The 19,007-nt window shown below is 42.2% G+C and overlaps 1 protein-coding gene across 1 annotated transcript in view; it reads right to left on the bottom strand.

Moving 5' to 3' along the window:
• The window catches only part of LOC134359954 (double-strand-break repair protein rad21 homolog), a 100,200-nt gene that overhangs the window by 69,136 nt on the left and 12,057 nt on the right, over positions 1 to 19,007 (bottom strand). Inside the window, exons 6-7 of the mRNA XM_063073853.1 lie at positions 17,792 to 17,899; positions 14,526 to 14,639 (exon numbers count right to left, since the gene is read on the bottom strand). Of these exons, the coding sequence (XP_062929923.1) occupies positions 14,526 to 14,639; positions 17,792 to 17,899 (222 nt within the window). The remainder of the gene's footprint in view (positions 1 to 14,525; positions 14,640 to 17,791; positions 17,900 to 19,007) is intronic.

Raw genomic sequence — 19,007 nt, 5'->3', positions numbered from 1 at the left:
GCAGACGCTTGAAAGGAACCTGAAGATGACTATCGACAGTTTAAATGAAGTGGAAAAACTGAAAGTTGGCCTGGAAGAAGTCATCAGGAAGAAAAAACTGGAGGCTAAATATCCTTTAACTGCTACTTTTCAGGTCAGGGTAGAAGAAGCTGGTGGGGTAACTGCGTCCCAGATTGAGATGGCCAAGGAGCATGAGTCAGAACTGCTGAGGCTGTGGCAAGGGTTGAAGGAGTCCCCGAAGAAGCTGACGTCTCGACTGCAGGAGGCTGAAGGGGTAGCCCCGGCTAAATGCTTCAGTTTGGAGAAACTCAAACAGCAGCTACCGATCGAGGGAATGAGGAAGAATACAGATTCGAAGGATGATGTGCTGGACATGTGGTACATGCTGCCTTTCGCTAACTTCCCCGTGATTGAGGAAGAGACCTTTGTCCCTTCTCCCACTGAGTCAGGTGTAGTGGGGAGGGCTAGCTGTGGGCAGTCTCGGTTACAGCAGGACCAGGAAGGAAAAGAAGCGGGGCCCCAGACATGGGACAGGGGGCTCCGAGTTGTAGTGGTGGCATGAGTGAGAGAGGAGAGGAGTTGGCAAGCGACCCGAGGTATCCCTAGTAGTGTCCGAGCCTTTAGGGTTTAGGTGAGGGGGTATGGAGTTCTCGGAGAATTAGCTTGCTCCCAGAGAGGTTGGCCTATGTAGTGCCTGTGGACGGGCAGAAGGTCCACTGTTTGGGGAGCAATGTCACTGTGTGTATCTGGGTTTTTGTGTCTGTAGGACTGGTTGGCGAGTTATTTAGAAGTCATGAGGACATGACTTTATTTGGTGGGGGGAGAGTGTAAGGGGTTTCTTCTTTTAGGTTACTGCGTAGTCTAATTAAAATGGCTTCTTTGTTATGTTAACTGCTGAGAAAGTCCTCCCGCTAGCAGTTTGCTTGGATCATGTTACTGATAAGAGGATGTACAAACCAACTGGGATAGATGTTATTCTTTCTGTGTGTCTGTAAGTTAGTGTGATGCACGGGTTTTTGTGCAGAAGGTGGGAGAGAGAGACAGAGGATGGACCAGGTGCTGTGAGTCCGCGAACGGGGTCGGACCACAAGCAGGAGTCCGAGGTCCAGGGTGTTCGGCGAGGAGAGGAGACGAAGACAAACTCGTGTGGAGTGTCTGGTCGACCACCGTTGTTGGTCCCAGGTGGCAGGTCGAGGAGATCCGAGGGGTCGCAGGGTGAAGGAGGAGGGTCCTGAGCTCCAACTGTTTGTGCATGAAGAGACTGAACTTTGATAAGTGTGGCGCCATTTATTTTCCTTTTATATTTTATTCTCTATTAATTATATAGTTCCTGTAATATCTATAAACTGTAAATCATTTAATCGTATCTGGTGTATTGTCTGTTATTTGGGTGGGGTGGGGTACATCACACAGCATCCACACAAACTATTACCCAGTTTGGCGGGGCCAAGGGCTGTTTCCCTAGACCACAGCGAGTTGAGCAACCCTGAGGCTGGCTGGGGGGCTACAAAGCCTTGCATGGGGTACCTTATCAAATGCCTTGCTGAAATCCATATACACTACATCTACTGCTCTTCCTTCATCAATGTGTTTAGTCACATCCCCAAAAAATTTGATCAGGCTCATTAGGCACAACCTGCCCTTAACAAAGCCATGCTGACTATTCCTAATCATATTATACCTCTCCAAATGTTCATAAATCCTGCCTCTCAGGATCTTCTCCATCAGCTGAAGTAAGACTCACTGGTCTATAATTTCCTGGGCTATCTCTACTCCTTTTCTTGAATAAAGGAACAACATCGCAACCCTCCAATCCTCTGGAACCTCTCTCGTCCCCATTGATGATGCAAAGATCATCGCAGAGGCTCAGCAATCTCCTCCCTTACCTCCCACAGTAGCCTGGGGTACATCTCATCCGGTCCCGGCGACTTATCCAATTGGATGCTTTCCAAAAGCTACTGCTACTGTTACTGCCACTGCGACGTCGACTCAGGACTAGGGGGCCAGCGTCGGGCACAATGACGGACTCTCCACTTCTCCCTCTCCCTCATCCATGTATTCAGTTCATCTACATTGGCCGTGCCGCTGTCTTCTAGGAGCGTGTTGACCATAGTCTTGGGAGGGCGCCCAGGGTTCATCCTCCCATGCTTGGGCTCCCATATGATGACTAGGCTGGCAGGTACTTCGGGGTGGTGTAGTCAGTGCCCCACTAGTTGCAGTCTTCTCGCCTCGATTTTAGTGGTGAGCATCGGTAGGTTGTTATAGAGCTCGACATTCGTCATGTGCTGTTGCCAACTCATGTCAAGAGCCATCCGGAGCATTCATGTATAGCAACCATCTAGAGACTTTCGCATCGTCTTGGTGAGTGTCCACGTCTCACATCCGTATGTGAGAATGAACTCTATGACTGCTATGAAGATCCTCTTTTTAAGCCCTCTGGTCAGGTTTGACTTTCAGATTTCCTTCATGTCATTCATAGCCCTCCATGCCAGCGCCTTCTGTATCTTTATGTCCTTCTCTGAACTCATCAGTCTTGACCCGAGGTACTTGAAATCAAAGACTTTCTTAATGGTATCATTCTTTACGGTCTTGAGGGTACCTTTGTCACAGTTATATGCCATGTACTCTGTCTTTTTAGCGTTTAGGCGAAGTCCAACTTTATTGCACTCAATTTCAACTTTTTTCCGTAGCTGCTGTGCTTCTTCCATCTGGTCAGAGAGCAGTAATAACTCCACAGTGAGAGAAAATTGACAAGATTTTGGCACATTAGCCTTCATAAATCAAAGTATTAACTATGGGATCTCTGATGGTGAGAGATAGAATTACATCTTTAGAAAGAGGTGACATAGGGTCAGGAAATGTTGAATCTTTGTGAATGGAGTTAAGAAATTTCAAGGGTAAAAAATACATTTGGGGAATCATATATAGGCTTCCAAATAGTAGCCAAGTTGTGGGGTTTAGATTGCAAAGGGAGTTGGAAAAGGCATGTGATAAGCATAATGGCACAATTGTAATGGGGGACTTCAATATGCAAGGTGATTGGGAAAATCAGGTTGGTGTCGGATTGCAAGGCAGGGAATTTGTTGAATGCCTATGAGATGGCTTTTTAGAGCAGTTTATGCTTCAGCCTACTCGGGGAAAGGCCATCTTAGATTGGGTATTGTGTAATAACCCAGATCTTATAAAGGAGCTTAACGTAAAGGAACCGTTAGGAGATAGTGATCATATTATGATTGAATTCATACTGCAGTTTGAGAGGGAGAAGCATAAGCCACATGTATCACTATCTCAATGGAATAAAGGGAATTACAGAGGCATGAGAGAGGAACTTGCCCACGTGGATTGACAGCAGAGCAGAGATGGCAGAAGTTTCTGGGATTAGTTCACAAGGTGCAGGATAAATATGTTCCACAGGGGAAGAAGTTCTCAAAAGGCAGGGGTAGGCAACCATGGCTGACAAAGGAAGTTAAGGACTAAATAAAAGCCAAGGAAAGATCATATAAGGTAGCAAAAGTGAGTGGGAAGTTGGATGATTGGGAAGCTTTTAAAATCCAACAAAAGGCAACTAAAAAAGCTAAAAGAAGGGAAATGATGAAATATGAGGGCAGACTATCCAATAACATAAAGGAGGATACCAAAAGTTTTTCAGTTATATAAAGAGTAAAAGGGTGGTGAGAATTGATATTGGAACACTGGAAAATGATGCTGGTGAGGTAGTAATGGGGGACAAAGAAATGGCAGATGAACTTTCTGGGTACTTTGCAATTGACCACTGTGCAAGACACTAACAGTGTGCCAGAGGTCTGCAAGTGTCAGGGAGCAGGAGTGAGTGCCATTGCTATTGCAAAGAAAAAAGTGCTGAGTAATCTCAAAGGTTTTAAGGTGGATAAGTCACCTGAACCAGATGGAATACATCCCAGAGTCCTGAGAGAGTTTGCTGAAGAGATGGTGGATGCATTGGTGATGATCTTTCAAGAATCACTTGATTCTGGCATGGTCCTGGAGGAATGGAAGATTGCAAACGTCACTCCATTCTTTAAGAAGGGAGGAAGGGAAAAAAGGAATATATAGGCCATTTAGCCTAACCTCCGTGGTTGGGAAAGTGTTGGAAACCGTTATGAAGGATGAGGTTTCAAAGCACTTGGAGATTAATGATAAAATAAGTCAAAGTCAGCATTGTTTCTTTGAAGGAAAATCTTGCCTGATAAATTTGTTAGAATTTTTTCAGGAAGTAACAAACAGGGTGGACAAAGGAGAGGCACTGGATGTCATTTACCTGGATTTTCAGAAGGCGTTGATAAGGTGTCACACAACAGGCTGTTTAACAAGATAAAAATCCTATGGTATTACAGGAAATATACTGGCATGGATAGTGGAAAGCTGACAGGCAGGAGGCAGTGAGCTGGAATAAAAGGGGCCTTTTCTGGTTGGATGCCAGTGATTAGTGGTGTTCCTCAGGAGTCAGTATTAGAACACTTGCTTTTCACGTTGTTTGTCAATGATTTCGATATGGAAATGATGGCTTTGTGCAAAGTTTGGAAGAATGGGCAAAAAAAGTGGCAGATAGAATACGGTGATAGTAAATGTATGATAATGCATTTTGATAAAAGGAACAATAGTGCAGATTATTATTTAAATGGGGAGAAGGTTCAAACATCAGAGGTGCAGAGGGACCTGGGAGTCCTCGTGCAAGACTCCCAGAAGGTTAATTTACAGGTTGAGTCTGTGGTAAAGAAGGCAAATGCAATGTTGGCATTTATTTCAAGGGGAATAGGATTTTAAAGCAAGGAGATAATGTTCAGCCTTTATTAGACACTAGTCAGGCCACACTTGGAGTACTGTCAACAGTTTTGGGCTCCATATCTCAGAAAGGACTGTCATTGGAGAGTCCAGTTCACAAGGATGATTCTGGGAATGAAGGGGTAAACATATCAGCTTTGGGCCCGTACTCAATGGAATTTAGAAGAATGTGTGGGGATCTCATTGAAACCTACTGAATGTTGAAAGAATTAGATAGTGTGGATGGGGAGAGGATGTTTCCCATGGCGGAGGTATCCAGAACTAGACAGCACAGCCTCAAAATTGAGGGGCAACCCTTTAGAACAGAGATAAGGAGTTTTTTTTTAGCCAGAGTGTAGTAAATCTATGGAATGCTCTGCCACAGACTGCTGTGGAGATCAAGTTCACGTGTATATTTAAGGTGGAAGTTGATCATTTCTTGATTAGTCTGGGCATCAAAGGATACGGTGATAAGGTAGGTGTATGGCATTGAGTGGGATTCGGGATCTGCATGATGGAATGATAAAGCAGACTCGATGGGCTGAATGGCCTAATTCTGCTCCTATGTCTAATGGGAATTGGGATGTTATGTTGAAGTTGTATAAGATATCGGCGAGGCCTTATTTGGAGTCCAGTGTGCAGTCTGGTCACTGACATACAGGGAAGATATTAATAAGACTGAAAAAGTACAGAGACAATTTACAAGAATGTTACTGAGACTTGAGGACATGAATTATAGGAAAAGGTTGAATATGTCAGGAATTTATTCCCTGGAGTGTAGGAGAATGAAGGGAGATTTGATAGAGGTATACAAAATTATGAGTGGTGTAGATAGGATAAATACAAGCAGGCCTTTTCCACTGGGGTTGCGTGAGATTAGAATTAGAGGTCATGGATTAAGAGTGAAAGGTGAAATGTTTAAGGGGAGCCTGAAGGTGAACTTCTTTACTCAGAGGGTTGTAAGAGTGCGGAAAAAACTGCCAGCAGAAATTGCAACATTTAAGAGCATCTTGGGTAAGTACGTTTGTACATGGATGGGGGGAATATGGAAGGCTATGATGCAGGTACAGGTCAATGGAACTAGGCAGAAAAACGGTTCAGTATGGACTAGATGGGCCAATTTGTCTCCTCCTGTGCTGTAGTGCTCTATGATTCTATAAGATGGAATTTTTACATTTCCTTATTCATCTTTAAATAACAGTCTTCTTTTTGAAGTCATTATTATTTTTCTTTCTGTACAGAAGAAAATTTAAGGGAGGGAAAAGAATAACAAAAGCAGTAGATGGACACAACCATCAGTGGTCAAGCAGCTCAGTATACATTAGGAAAAGCAAAGCATACCTAGTAAACTAGGACTAGAATATAAAACTTACCTTCATCTACCAAAAGCTGTCTTCTTTCTAAAGGCTATCACATACGTACATGAAATTTCTTTGTCTGGGAAGCATACTTTAACAGCAGCCTTCAAAAAAACTATACTGATTTTGTACACCATTGGATCCATTTAGTGTACAACAGAAAACATCAGCATCTGCAGTTTACAATTGCATTTGCTTGGCCCACATCCTTTATGCCTGACCAGGCCATGCATCACCTTTACTACTGATGTTAACAGTGGAAAGGATGGAGCTGGGTCCATGGTGTGCTCTCTTGTATGACTGACTGTGCACATGTACATGTGGCCATTACAGCAATATAACATCAGCTATCGATATTCAAGTACAGAAAAACTAAATGACTACAGAAATAATTACCACTAAATTAATGTCGAGATATAATGATTATGCCAGATTATGCCACGTAACCAGGGAGCAGCACACAACATACCTATAAATAAAATTGTCCATTGTCTCTGATGTTCAACCTTAGGAGCAGCAAGACAGGAAGGTTGTCACTGAGCAACGGGTACTCTCCACAAATCTGCCTTCACAAATCTTAACCAGATACAACTCAAAATCTGGCACTACCAAATCCTTACATAGCACATTATTGGACTCTTCAAGCAAAGATTCAGATGCTTGGTCTGAGCAGGAAAACTTAGGAATGTGCCTATCAGAAAATACATCTGTTGTACATTTCACAACATTGAATTATCCAGAGACCTGGTTACAGACTGGAAGAGTAACAGCTAAAATTAAAATTACCTGAAATGATAATACTTCCTTCATAAATGCCTTCTGGATTGCTGAGTACTTACACAACCTTTATACTCTTAATTCAAATTTCCCAAAATTGCAGTATTTTGAACTTTACACATCCTTCCTGTAGTGTGGCAACTGCAGCCTAACCAATGTTTTGTACAGCTGCAATATGACTGAATTGGAACGAGGACTCTGTATTCTTGCTCTATAAACCTATGATCTGTAAGATTTCTCAACTCATACTCAATACCTCAGCCTATGAAGGCAAGGAAGCTGAATGCCTTCGTTATCCTATCCACCTTTTCAAAGTAAATTTATTATCTAAGTATGTATATGTCACCATTTTCACTGAGCTATTTACTTGCAGCCCAAGGTCGCTCTCTATCAGTATCCCTACAATCCCTGCTATTAACTGTATATGCCCTGTCAGTATTTGATGTCCCAAAAAGCATTACACTTTAGTAAATAAATTCCATCTGCCACTGCTCCACCATACTTTCCAGTTAATGTATGTCCCTTGTTACTATCTACAATTCCACCAATTTTTGTGTCATCAGCTAATTTTTATTTTTTACACTTACCATAAGACAAAGAACATAGAATAGTACAGCACATTACAGGCCCTTCAGCCCACAATGTTGCGCCGACCCTCAAACCCTGCCTCCCATATAACCCCCCACCCGAAATTCCTCCATATACCTGTCTAGTAGTGTCTTAAACTTCACTAGTGTATCTGCCTCTACCACTGACTCAGGCAGTCCATTCCACGCACCAATGACTCTCTGAGTGAAAAACCTTCCTCTAATATCCCCCTTGAACTTCCCACCCCTTATCTTAAAGCCATGTCCTCTTGTATTGAGCAGTGGTGCCCTGGGGAAGAGGCGCTGGCTGTCCAGTCTGTCTATTCCTCTTAATATCTTGTACACCTCTATCATGTCTCCTCTCATCCTCCTTCTCTCCAAAGAGTAAAGCTCTAGCTCCCTTAATCTCTGATCATAATGCATACTCTCTAAACCAGGAAGCATCCTGGTAAATCTCCTCTGTACCCTTTCCAATGCTTCTACATCCTTCCTATAGTGAGGCAACCAGAACTGGACACAGTACTCCAGGTGTGGCCTAACCAGAGTTTTATAGAGCTGCATCATTATATCACAACTCTTAAACTCTGTCCCTCGACTTATGAAAGCTAACACCCCATAAGCTTTCTTAACTACCCTATCTACCTGTGAGGCAATTTTCAGGGATCTGTGGACATGTACCCCCAGATCCTTCTGCTCCTCCACACTACCAAGTATCCTGCCATTTACTTCGTACTCTGCCTTGGAGTTTGTCCTTGCAAAGTGTACCACCTCACACTTCTCCGGGTTGAACTCCATCTGCCACTTCTCAGCCCACTTCTGCATCCGATCAATGTCTCTTTGCAAGCTTCGACAATTCTCTACACTATCTACAACACCACCAACTTTTCTGTCGTCTGCAAACTTGCCAACCCGTCCTTCTACCCCTACATCCAGGTCGTTAATAAAAATCACAAAGAGTAGAGGTCCCAGAACAGATCCTTGTGGGACACCACTAGTCACAACCCTCCAATCTGAATGTACTCCCTCCACCACAACCCTCTGCCTTCTGCAGGCAAGCCAATTCTGAATCCACCTGGCCAAACATCCCTGGATCCCATGCCTTCTGACTTTCTGAATAAGCTTACCGTGTGGAACCTTGTCAAATGCCTTACTAAAATCCATGTAGATCACATCCTCTGCACTACCCTCATTTATATGCCTGGTCACCTCCTCAAAGATCTCTATCAGGCTTTGTTAGACACGATCTGCCCTTCACAAAGCCATGCTGACTGTCCCTGATCAGACCATGATTCTCTAAATGCCCATAGGTCCTATCTCTAAGAATCTTTTCCAACAGCTTTCCCACCACAGACATAAGGCTCACTGGTCTACAATTACCCGGACTATCCCTACTACCTTTTTTCAACAAGGGGACAACATTCGCCTCCCTCCAATCCTTCGGTACCATTCCCGTTGATTAGACGATCAAGATTTGAATAGCTCAGACTCAGCAGAAAGCAGCCGATTGGGCAATCGAATTCAGGTGACCAAGCAGTTTGAAAAGCTCAAGCAAATAAATAGAGGGGTAGCTCAAGCGGAGCGGCCTGTGGAAAGCCGCCAGTGAGTTGAGTGGGCCAGTGAAGGAGTGGAGCTTTGAGGCTTTGACTCGAGAGGCTTTGATGAGAAGAGGCGGAGGACGAACTTGTTCCCAGTTAGTCTTTACAATGCCTCCTGAGACAGTGATATGCCTCTCATGTGAGATGTGGCAGTCTTGGGAGAACTCCCCTCTCCTGCAGAGTCACATCTGCCAGAAGTGCAGACGGCTGGGCAATCTGGAAGACCGTGTGAGGTATCTGGAGCAGCAGCTGGATGACCTTCAACTCATATGGGAGAATGAGACAGTCATAGATGAGAGCTACAGGGAGGTAGTCACACCTAGGGTTGGGTGACAGTCAGAGGGGAAAAGCGAAGATGAGTAGACAGGTAGCGCAGAGCACCCCTGTAGCCACTCCCCTGAATAATAAGTTCACCATCCTGGATACTGTTGGTGGGGTCGACCGACCTGGTGTGAGCCACGGTGGCAAGGCCTCTGGCATTGAGTCTAACCCTGTGGTGCAGAAGGGTGGGACGGAAAAGAGGAGAGCTGTCATCATTGGAGACTCTATAGTCAGGGGAGCAGACAGGAGATTTTGTGGACATGAGAAGGACACCCGCATGGTTTGTTGCCTTCCAGGTGCCAGGGTCCGGGATGTCTCTGACCGGGTGCACGACATCCTGGTATGAGAGGGAATGCAACCAGAAGTCATATACATGTTGGCACCAACAACATAGGCAGGAGGAGGGATGAGGTCCTGAAGTGTGAGTTTTGAGAACTAGGCAGAAGGCTGAACAACAGGACCTCAAGGGTGGCATTCTCAAGATTGCTGCCAGTGCTACATGATAGTGATGGTAAGAATTGGAGGAGATGGCAGTTGAATGCGTGGCTGAGGAGTTGGTGCAGGGGCAGGGTTTTAGATTTTTGGATCATTGGGAGCTCTTTTGGGGAAGGTGGGACCTGTACAGATTGGGTGGGTTGCACCTGAACTCGAGGGGGAGAAATATCCTTGCAGGTAGGTTTGCTAGCATGGTTCGGGAGGGTTTAAACTAATTTGCAAGGGGGATGGGACCCGGAGCAATAGAGCAGTGAAAGAAGTGCATGGAGTAAAGCCAGATCTAACATATAGAGAGGCTTTGAGGAAAGAGAAGCAGAATAAAGGGAGTAAAGGTAGTAAGGTAGAAGGGCTAAAGTGTGTGTACTTCAATGCAAGAAGCATCAGGAACAAAGATGATGAACTGAGCTTGGATACATACATGGAATTATGATGTACTGGCTATTACAGAGACTTGGCTGGCACCAGGTCAGGAATGGATTCTCAATATTCCTGAATTTCAGTGCTTTAAAAGGGATGGTGGGGGGGAGGGGAGGAGGGGTGACATTACTGGTCAGGGATACTATTACAGCTACGGAAAGGGTGGGTAATGTAGCAGGATCCTCTTTTGAGTCAGTATGGGTGGAAGACAGGAAGAGGAAGGGAGCAGTTACTCTATTGGGAGTATTCTATAGGCCCCCTGGTAGCAGCAGAGATACCGAGGAGCAGATTGGGAGACAGATTTTGGAAAGGTGCGAAAATAACAGGGTTGTTATCATGGGTGACTTTAAATTCCCTAATATTTACTGGCATCTGATTAGTTCCAAGGGTTTAGATGGGGCAGAGTTTGTTAAGTGTGTCTTTTTTAATTAGGGAAGGGCAAATTATGAGGTTATAAGGCTAGAACTTGCGAATGTGTATTGGGATGATATTTTTGCAGGGATATATATTATGGACATGTGGTCGATGTTTAGGGATCTCTTGCAGGATGTTAGGGATAAATTTGTCCCGGTGAGGAAGATAAAAGAATGGTAGGGTGAAGGAACCATGGGCAACAAGTGAGGTGGAAAATCTAGTCAGGTGGAAGAAGGCAGCATACATGAGGTTTAGGAAGCAAGGATCAGATGGGTCTATTAAGGAATGTAGGGTAGCAAGAAAGGAGCTTAAGAAGGGGCTGAGAAGAGCAAAAAGAGGGCATGAGAAGGCCTTGGCGAGTAGGGTAAAGGAAAACCCCAAGGCATTCTTCAATTATGTGAAGAACAAAAGGATGACAGGAGTGAAGGAAGGACCGATTAAAGGTAAAGGTGGGAAGATGTGCCTGGAGGCTGTGGAAGTGAGCGAGGTCCTCAATGAATACTTTCCTTCGGTATTCACCAATGAGAGGGAACTTGATGACGGTGAGGACAATATGAGTGAGGTTGATGTTCTGGAGCATGTAGATATTAAGGGAGAGGAGGTGTTGGAGTTGTTAAAATACATTACGACGGATAAGTCCCCAGGGCCTGACGGAACATTCCCCAGGCTGCTCCACGAGGCGAGGGAAGAGACTGCTGAGCCTCTGGCTAGGATCTTTATGTCCTGTGGAAAGCGACCAGTGAGTGAATGGGCCAGTGAAGGAGTGGAGCTTTGAGTCTTTGACTCGAGAGATTCTGGCAGTTTTGGCAGTTGGACTATGCAATCAAGTCAATCAAGATTTGAATAGTTCAGCAGAAAGCTGTTGATTAGACAATCAAGATTTGAATAGCTCAAACTCAGCAGAAAGCAGCCGATTGGGCAATGGGGGTCAGGTGACCAAGCAGTTTGAAAAGCTCAAGCAAATAAATAGAGGGGTAGCTCAAGTACAGCGGCCTGTGGAAAGTGGTCAGTGGGCCAGTGGAGGAATGGAGGTTTGAGGCTTTGACTCCAGAGATCCCAGCAGTTTAGGCAGTTGGACTGTGCAATCAAGTCAGTCAAGATTTGAAGACCAAAAGACATAAGAGCAGAATTAGGCCATTCAGCCCATCAAGTCCAAAGATTTGAAGACCAAAAGACATAAGAGCAGAATTAGGCCATTCAGCCCATCAAGTCCACTCTGACATTTCATCATGACTGATCCCAGATCCCATTCAACCCCATACACCTGCCCTCTTACCATATCCCTGATGCCCCGACCAATCAGGAATCAATCAACTTCCACTTTATGTATACCCACAGACGGCCTCCACCACAGTCTGTGGTAGTGCATTCCAGATTCACCACTCCGTGGCTAATAAAAAATTCTTCCTTCTTTGTGTTCTAAAAGGTTGCCCCTCAACTTTGAGGCTGTGTCCTCTATTTCTGGATACTCCCACTACAGGAAACATCCTCTTCATGTGCACCTTATCTAGTACTTATAACATTCAGTAGGTTTCAATGAAATCCCCACGCATTCTTCTAAATTCCAGTGAGTACAGGCCCAAAGTTGCCAGACACTCCTCATATGTTAACCCCTTCATTCCTGGAATCATCCTCTTGAACTTCCTCTGGACTCCTATCACCGAGACAGAAGAGTAAACAAAAACTATCCTCTAAATGTTTTGGGAAACGGCATAACAAGATTAGTGAAGCATTAATCACTTCTCTTTCCATAGATTCTGCCTCAGCAGCTGAGCATTTCCAGCATTTTCTGTTCTAATTTCAGACTTTCAACATCTATAGTTCCTTCTGGTTTTTATTAAGATTTATATATCAAAACACTGCCAAAAATTGTCAGCACAGTTAATCTAATCTGTTTATTCACAAGGGCATCTAACTTAAACGTGAATATAACCAGAGTGGAAATAGGCCATATGGTCATGTAAGGTCAGGCTAATCTGATCACAACCTCAGATCACTTCCCCCACTGTTGCCTATAATCCATGATTTCTTTATAGATCAAGAATTTTTCTCTCTTAACGTTGATATTTTCAAGGATTCAGTCTCCACAATCCTCTGGGATAGAGAATGTTAAAGATTTATTGTCCTCAGAGAAGTAAATTTTCTTCTTCTCAAACGTGTAACTCCTTATTTTGAAGGTAGATCACTTATGACATCTAAAATTCATTGCATAATTTGATATCAATGTATCACAATATGGGCTTCCTCATTAGACATGCCCAATGCCACAATTCATTAAATATCACAATCACATCGTAATACCTTGCTGTAATCTTCATAACCCAGGTGGCTGCAACAATCCTCTCTCTCCAATTTGGCAGAAATCATGTTTGGTAAGTTGAACAAACTCTGCTCCAGGTACACTTGCTGCATGTAATCAGTTAATCTAGCTGAATTTTCAGATAAAAACACTGTTGAGGTGCTTCAGTAGAACTAAGGCCACATCAAGATTTTGCACAAGTAGAGTCAGTGGAAATCAGAGTTCTCTAAAAATATCGCATGCCATTTAGGTTTTGAGAACAGTGACATGTGAATAACAGGAGTCAATATCACTGATTTGCATCAAGGATCAGCTATGTGTCTATTACGACTGACTCAGATGTGATGCAAACTTAAACTTCCCAGCACCAACCAGAGATTTTTGTATAGCCTTAATGCACAGGATACAGAAGTGGAAGTGAAGGATTTGATGAATTTACAATACTCCAGATTCTGTTTCGACACCCTGCAAAGTCTAACCTCTGAGATTCCTTTCTCTACAGCCCCTTACCTTTCCTACCCATCTAGCTTTACCTATCACCTTCTATCTTCCTTCCCTTCACCCCTCCCCCTGCCACTTTTACATTCTGGTGTCTTCCCCTTTCCTTTCCAGTCCTGATGACGGGTCTCACTCTGAAAGGTCAATTGCTTATTCTTCTCCATAGATGCTGCCTGACTTGCTGAGTTCCTCCAGCAATTTATGTGTATTGCTCTAGATTTCCAGCATCTGCAGAATTTCTCATATTTGTCAGCCATAACTGACATAAGTAAACAAAAAAAAATCTGTTGGAAGGCCCATCTTATATACAAAAAAAACACCCTTCTATTTATTCTCAACTCAGTCTATTCACTTAATGAGAAACAATCATTCTGAGAAACCATTGCAAAACTATTCACAAATGCATTCAGGAAGCTGCAAGGTTAGAATGGAAATAGAATTATACAAGTCACTACTAATGAGCCTGAATATCAAAGACATTTATTATACAACTCAGCTCATCAACTCCAGAATCCAAGAGATAGTTTCATAACAATTACCTGTAATAATGAATGCAAAATATGCATTTAGCTTCTGTAATAAAACTCAGGCTATATTTGGAAAAAAATTCTCATTAATGTCCATAATTGGAGTATTTAAAACTGAAAATGGAAGAGAATTGATTTCTTAATTTAATAACTTCCTTAGAAATTCATAGGCATAATGTTCTTATGTTTTCATGGAGGCAATGGCTTACCACTGCTATGCAGTAAAGACAGAAAAAAATATACATCCTCTCCGTGAGACAGCAAGGAAGTTCTCTTAAAAACTGGAAAATGATTGCAATGTCCAGGGAACTTATCAAAAATGTAGGATGGTGACTATTTTAGCAATAATTCTGACACAAGATCATTAATTTAAAACAGGAATACCATTAGTTATAGCAGTAAAGAAAGAACAGACCCAACAGTGGATAAAGTGGTTTTCAGAAAGAAGTGTAACTAACCAGTGGTATCAATTGGCTGCAAGGTAAAACAGTACTCTTCATTGCACAGCAGAGTAGTTTCATCACCTACAGCACTCTCTGTCTGAAGTAATGGACCAGGAACATCCGAATCACCTATTAAATTGATCAAATGTGAATATTTTAAAACATCTTCAAAATTTCACGTAACTTTCACTTTATGTGCCCCTAAAAAGAGAGCCATGGCACAATTGACAATGATTAAAGTAACTGAGTGCATCTCCTTGCATATGTGCTCAGAAACCCGTCATACAAGTTTTATATTGTTGTATAAACCAGACTGCGTAACCCAGGCCCCAAAAGGTCTCGATGTCTCTAAGGAATCAATGTAGCACCTATCTTTTTACCTGAGCTAAAGGCAGTTTCAGACTAATGTCTGAAAGAAAGAGGACAGGATTCTTGTTATATTTCAGGCAGTTCATTACAGGGACTGGTGATCTGTTGCACACCAATATTTGGTTGACAGTTTGGATTCAGCATTTGATATAATTCACTAACTGCTTCCATGATAAATTGCAGAATACCAAGACAGAATTTCTCAGAACAATTTACGTTAGCATAATTAACACTGCAGAACAGTGCCAGGTACTACTTGTCCATGTCTACTTCAGTTCCATTTACCATTCTTACCCTTTCTTTCTCCATCCAAACAAAATATGTACTGTATCCTACAAAAAGTGGCAAATAATTTAACATTTACACTATCATTAAAGCATGAACTTAAAAAAACAGGCTTGACTAAATACACTTGTGACAACTAGATAAAGGGATTGGGCTAAACCAATTATTTCCCACCATTATTACTGTATATGTGTGCATGCCCATAATAGTAGCCATACACCTTGTTCAGTCATAGAGTTGTACAGCACGGAAAAAGGCTTGTCAGGCCCATTGGTCCATGTTGACCAAGATGTCCCATCAAAACTAGTCCCACTTGCCAGAGTCCAGCTCAAACTTCTAAAGCTTTTCAATCTATGTATCTATCCAACTGTCTGTTAGAAGTCTTTACTGTACCTGCCTCAACCATTCCTCTGGCATCTCGTTCCATATGTGTACAATCACAAACAAAAGAAAAACTGGAAATCCAAGCAACCCACACAAAATGCTGGAGAAACTCACTGGGCCAGGCAGCATCTATGGAAAAGAGTAAACAGTTGACGTTTCAGGCTGAGACCCTTCATCAGGACGTACAAACCGGCCTTTCAATAGAAAAGTTCCCCACAAGTCTTTCCCCTCTCATCTTAACCCTATGCCATAAGACAGAATCAACCCATTGAGTCATCTACAACATTCCATCATGGCTGATTTATTATCCTTCTCAACCCCATTCTCCTCATTCTCACTGTAAGCTTTGATGCCATAATTAATCAAGAACGTATCTACCTCCACTTTAAATATACCCAATGACTTGGCCTCCACAGCCATCTATGGCAATGAATTCCAGATTCACCACCCTCTGGCTTAAGAAATTCCTCCCCCTCATCTATGTTCTAAATGATCATGGCTCTTTCCTTGAGCTGTGCCACCTGGCCTAGACTCACCTACTGTAGGAAACATTCTCTCCACATCCCTCCCCGTCATTCTTCTAAATTCTAGTGAGTACAGGCCCAGAGCCATCAAAAGCTCCTATGTTAACCCTATGGAATCATTCTCATGAACCTCCTCTGGACCTTCTCTGATGCCAGCACATTTGTAGTTCTTGTTCTTGTCCACTATTTCTTGATTCTCCAACACTGGGGAATAGGCTGAGTGCATTCTCCCTATCTACGCACCTTTATAAGATCACTTCTGCTACATTCTTAGCAATAAAGTTCTTGGATAAACCCAGTCAGGCTCTGTAAATTTCTCTACCTTCATTTCTTTTAAGACATCCAGTACCTCCTCTACTTCAATGCAAACTATCCCCAAGGCCTCCCCATTTACTTGTTATAATTTCTTTATGCCTTTATAAAGTCTTTAAGTCCTTCTCCACAGTAAAAAAAAGGAGACATTTTAATTAAGGACCTTGTGTTTCAAGATTATAAAGTTTTGATTTTTCCGTATAAGAGTTCTACTATTAGCCTTTTGTTCTCAGAATAGTTATCACCCATTCTTCTAAAATCTAACCACAAGTTCTATACTGTCCAAGAGGACATAACAGGACAGGGAATGTACGAAAATGCTCAAAAGAAAAATCACTGGTGCACTTCTCATGATTCCTCATCCATTAATCTCAATAAATAGAAGATAATGGAAAAGAACTGCCAATATTTTGATATACTGGCTAATTAGTCAAAGGCACTTCCTGTGGTATGGAAGATTTCATGGTTTAAAAATACATCTTATAGGTGGAGTATGTAAAACAAAAAAAAATAGCTTGTTTAAAGCCTACAATTCCACACATTAAATAAAGATTAAATGTGTGAGGATGAATTGTGTGAAGATTTTAATACGTATTAAAAGATACTGAACTAAAGAGAGTAAATAGAATTGGAGTGCACAAATACCTATCATCTCTGGGAGGGAAGTCACATGCTTCTTTATAAGCTATCATGAAGGGGACCAGGATGGCAATGCTTGGTCCTTGGTAGGTAGGGTTAATACCTGACTTTCAGGAGCACTTGTGAGTTACGTTCCGGCTGGACTCAGTCCTTAACTGCTGGAGAACAGTGTGGAAAGAACAGATGCTGCTTTCTCCTGGTAGGGATTAGTTTTTAGTTCCAAGTGCTCCTGCCATGTTTTGTCACCCTGCAACCTTATCCTTCAATCTCTTTGAATTATGGAGGACAGCATGTGTATAAATGTCTCTCTCCAGCAGACTTCATCATGATCATCATGACTCCAGTATTTCTACTATTTTTTAATGTTTCTGAATTGTACATATGATTTTTTTGTGTTCTATCGCTGAGCAGCAGTGAACCATCTGATTGGCCTATCAGAGTTCTCCTTGGGAACTAGTTGACTTGATTATATTTCTGATCTGGCTATTGTTCACGATTGCACTTAGTAAAAAAAGAACAGCAGCAGATCATCAAAGGTCTAAATGAACAGAACGGGCTCAAGAGGGTAACAACCTTCTCCTCCTGTTCCAAGAGATCAAATAGCCAGAACAAAGTCAGTAGCTTACTAAAAGGTTTCATTGAATGGGTTAGTATTTAAACAAACTACATAAATATTCTGCATATTTAAGACAAATTATTTTTAAAATGAGTGAGTACAACTGTAGAAAAATAAGCAGGGAATACTGATGCATTAGACAGCTGCCTTACCAGCCTTAACAGTTTGAGGCTTCAGATTTGGTAGGTCTTTAATATTGCTACTGCTAGTGTCTGTAAAATCCACAAAAGGATCCTCGGCTTCACCACTGAGAAGCTCCTCTGAAAATAAAAAGAACTTTAGTCCTTACAGGAAAGATGCCTCTACGTGACTTAATCACAAACCTTTGGGTTTACTGTTATACCTGTTTCATAACTTACATGTTCAAATCAGGGGAAATGTCACATAGAGACTACAGAGATCTGGGGTGACAGGCACATAATCAAACCATACTGTTGTAATAGGTATTTAAGGTTTATGCTGGTTCATCATTTGAAAAAAACAAAACTAGAAAAGGACTCAGGAAGCTGAGAACCAGACAGTGTGCATCTTAATTCCTCACATTTGGTTACCTGATCAAATTTTATGAACACATCTCCTTTTCCCTGTGCTTTGTTGTTCTTCCCCCAAGTCCTCAGTTTCCAGGAATTCCTGCCTTCTCCCTTGTGATACCTTTCTGCTTTCTCCTGTCTGGTACCTTTGTGCTTTATTGTAACATCATTTTAAAACAAAATTAATATTGGTGGGTCCTCCAGTTGCTAGAGATTACAGTCAAATTAAGAGTAGAGTTTTAAACTGGAAAGTGAAATAGCCTCCATTTTGTCTCGCAAAGGGACCAAATTTATTTGGTTTGTGCAGTGAATCCGTTAATGGACTGCACATACTATATACTTCTTGATCTGAAGCACCAATATCTCTAAATGCAACACCAGTCTGCAGTGCCAAAAGCCATTTACAGTCATGTGGATGGATTATACTCTGCCTTCAAAATTTATTTCATTTAATTTTGGATAGGCATTTAGCAATAGCAACCAGGGATGAATTTCTAACCATATATACAACGAAAAAAAAGTAAACACTTTGGTGAACACACTTCTCTAAAATATGCATTTTATATTCATATGGTTTTGATCCATGGGAATTCATTGTACACATACATGGTGAGGCAGTGCACTGCAAAGTTTGAGTAGGGAGTGTACTGTAAATGGAGACATTAAACACTGAAGAGTGACAGAATGAAAACTTCAAGCTTTAGAATCCTATATATTTAACACAATTTTTTTAAATGTATGACTGTAAATACTATTTGCTTGCTACATTTTCACAATGCAAACTTCTAGCCTATTTACAATAAATTACGATTGTGCATTGCAGTGATTGAACAAATAA

This window comes from Mobula hypostoma, chromosome 2 (genome assembly GCF_963921235.1).
Source record: "Mobula hypostoma chromosome 2, sMobHyp1.1, whole genome shotgun sequence".
Classification (NCBI taxonomy): Eukaryota; Metazoa; Chordata; class Chondrichthyes; order Myliobatiformes; family Myliobatidae; genus Mobula; species Mobula hypostoma.
This window is presented reverse-complemented; position numbering and strand designations above follow the sequence as displayed.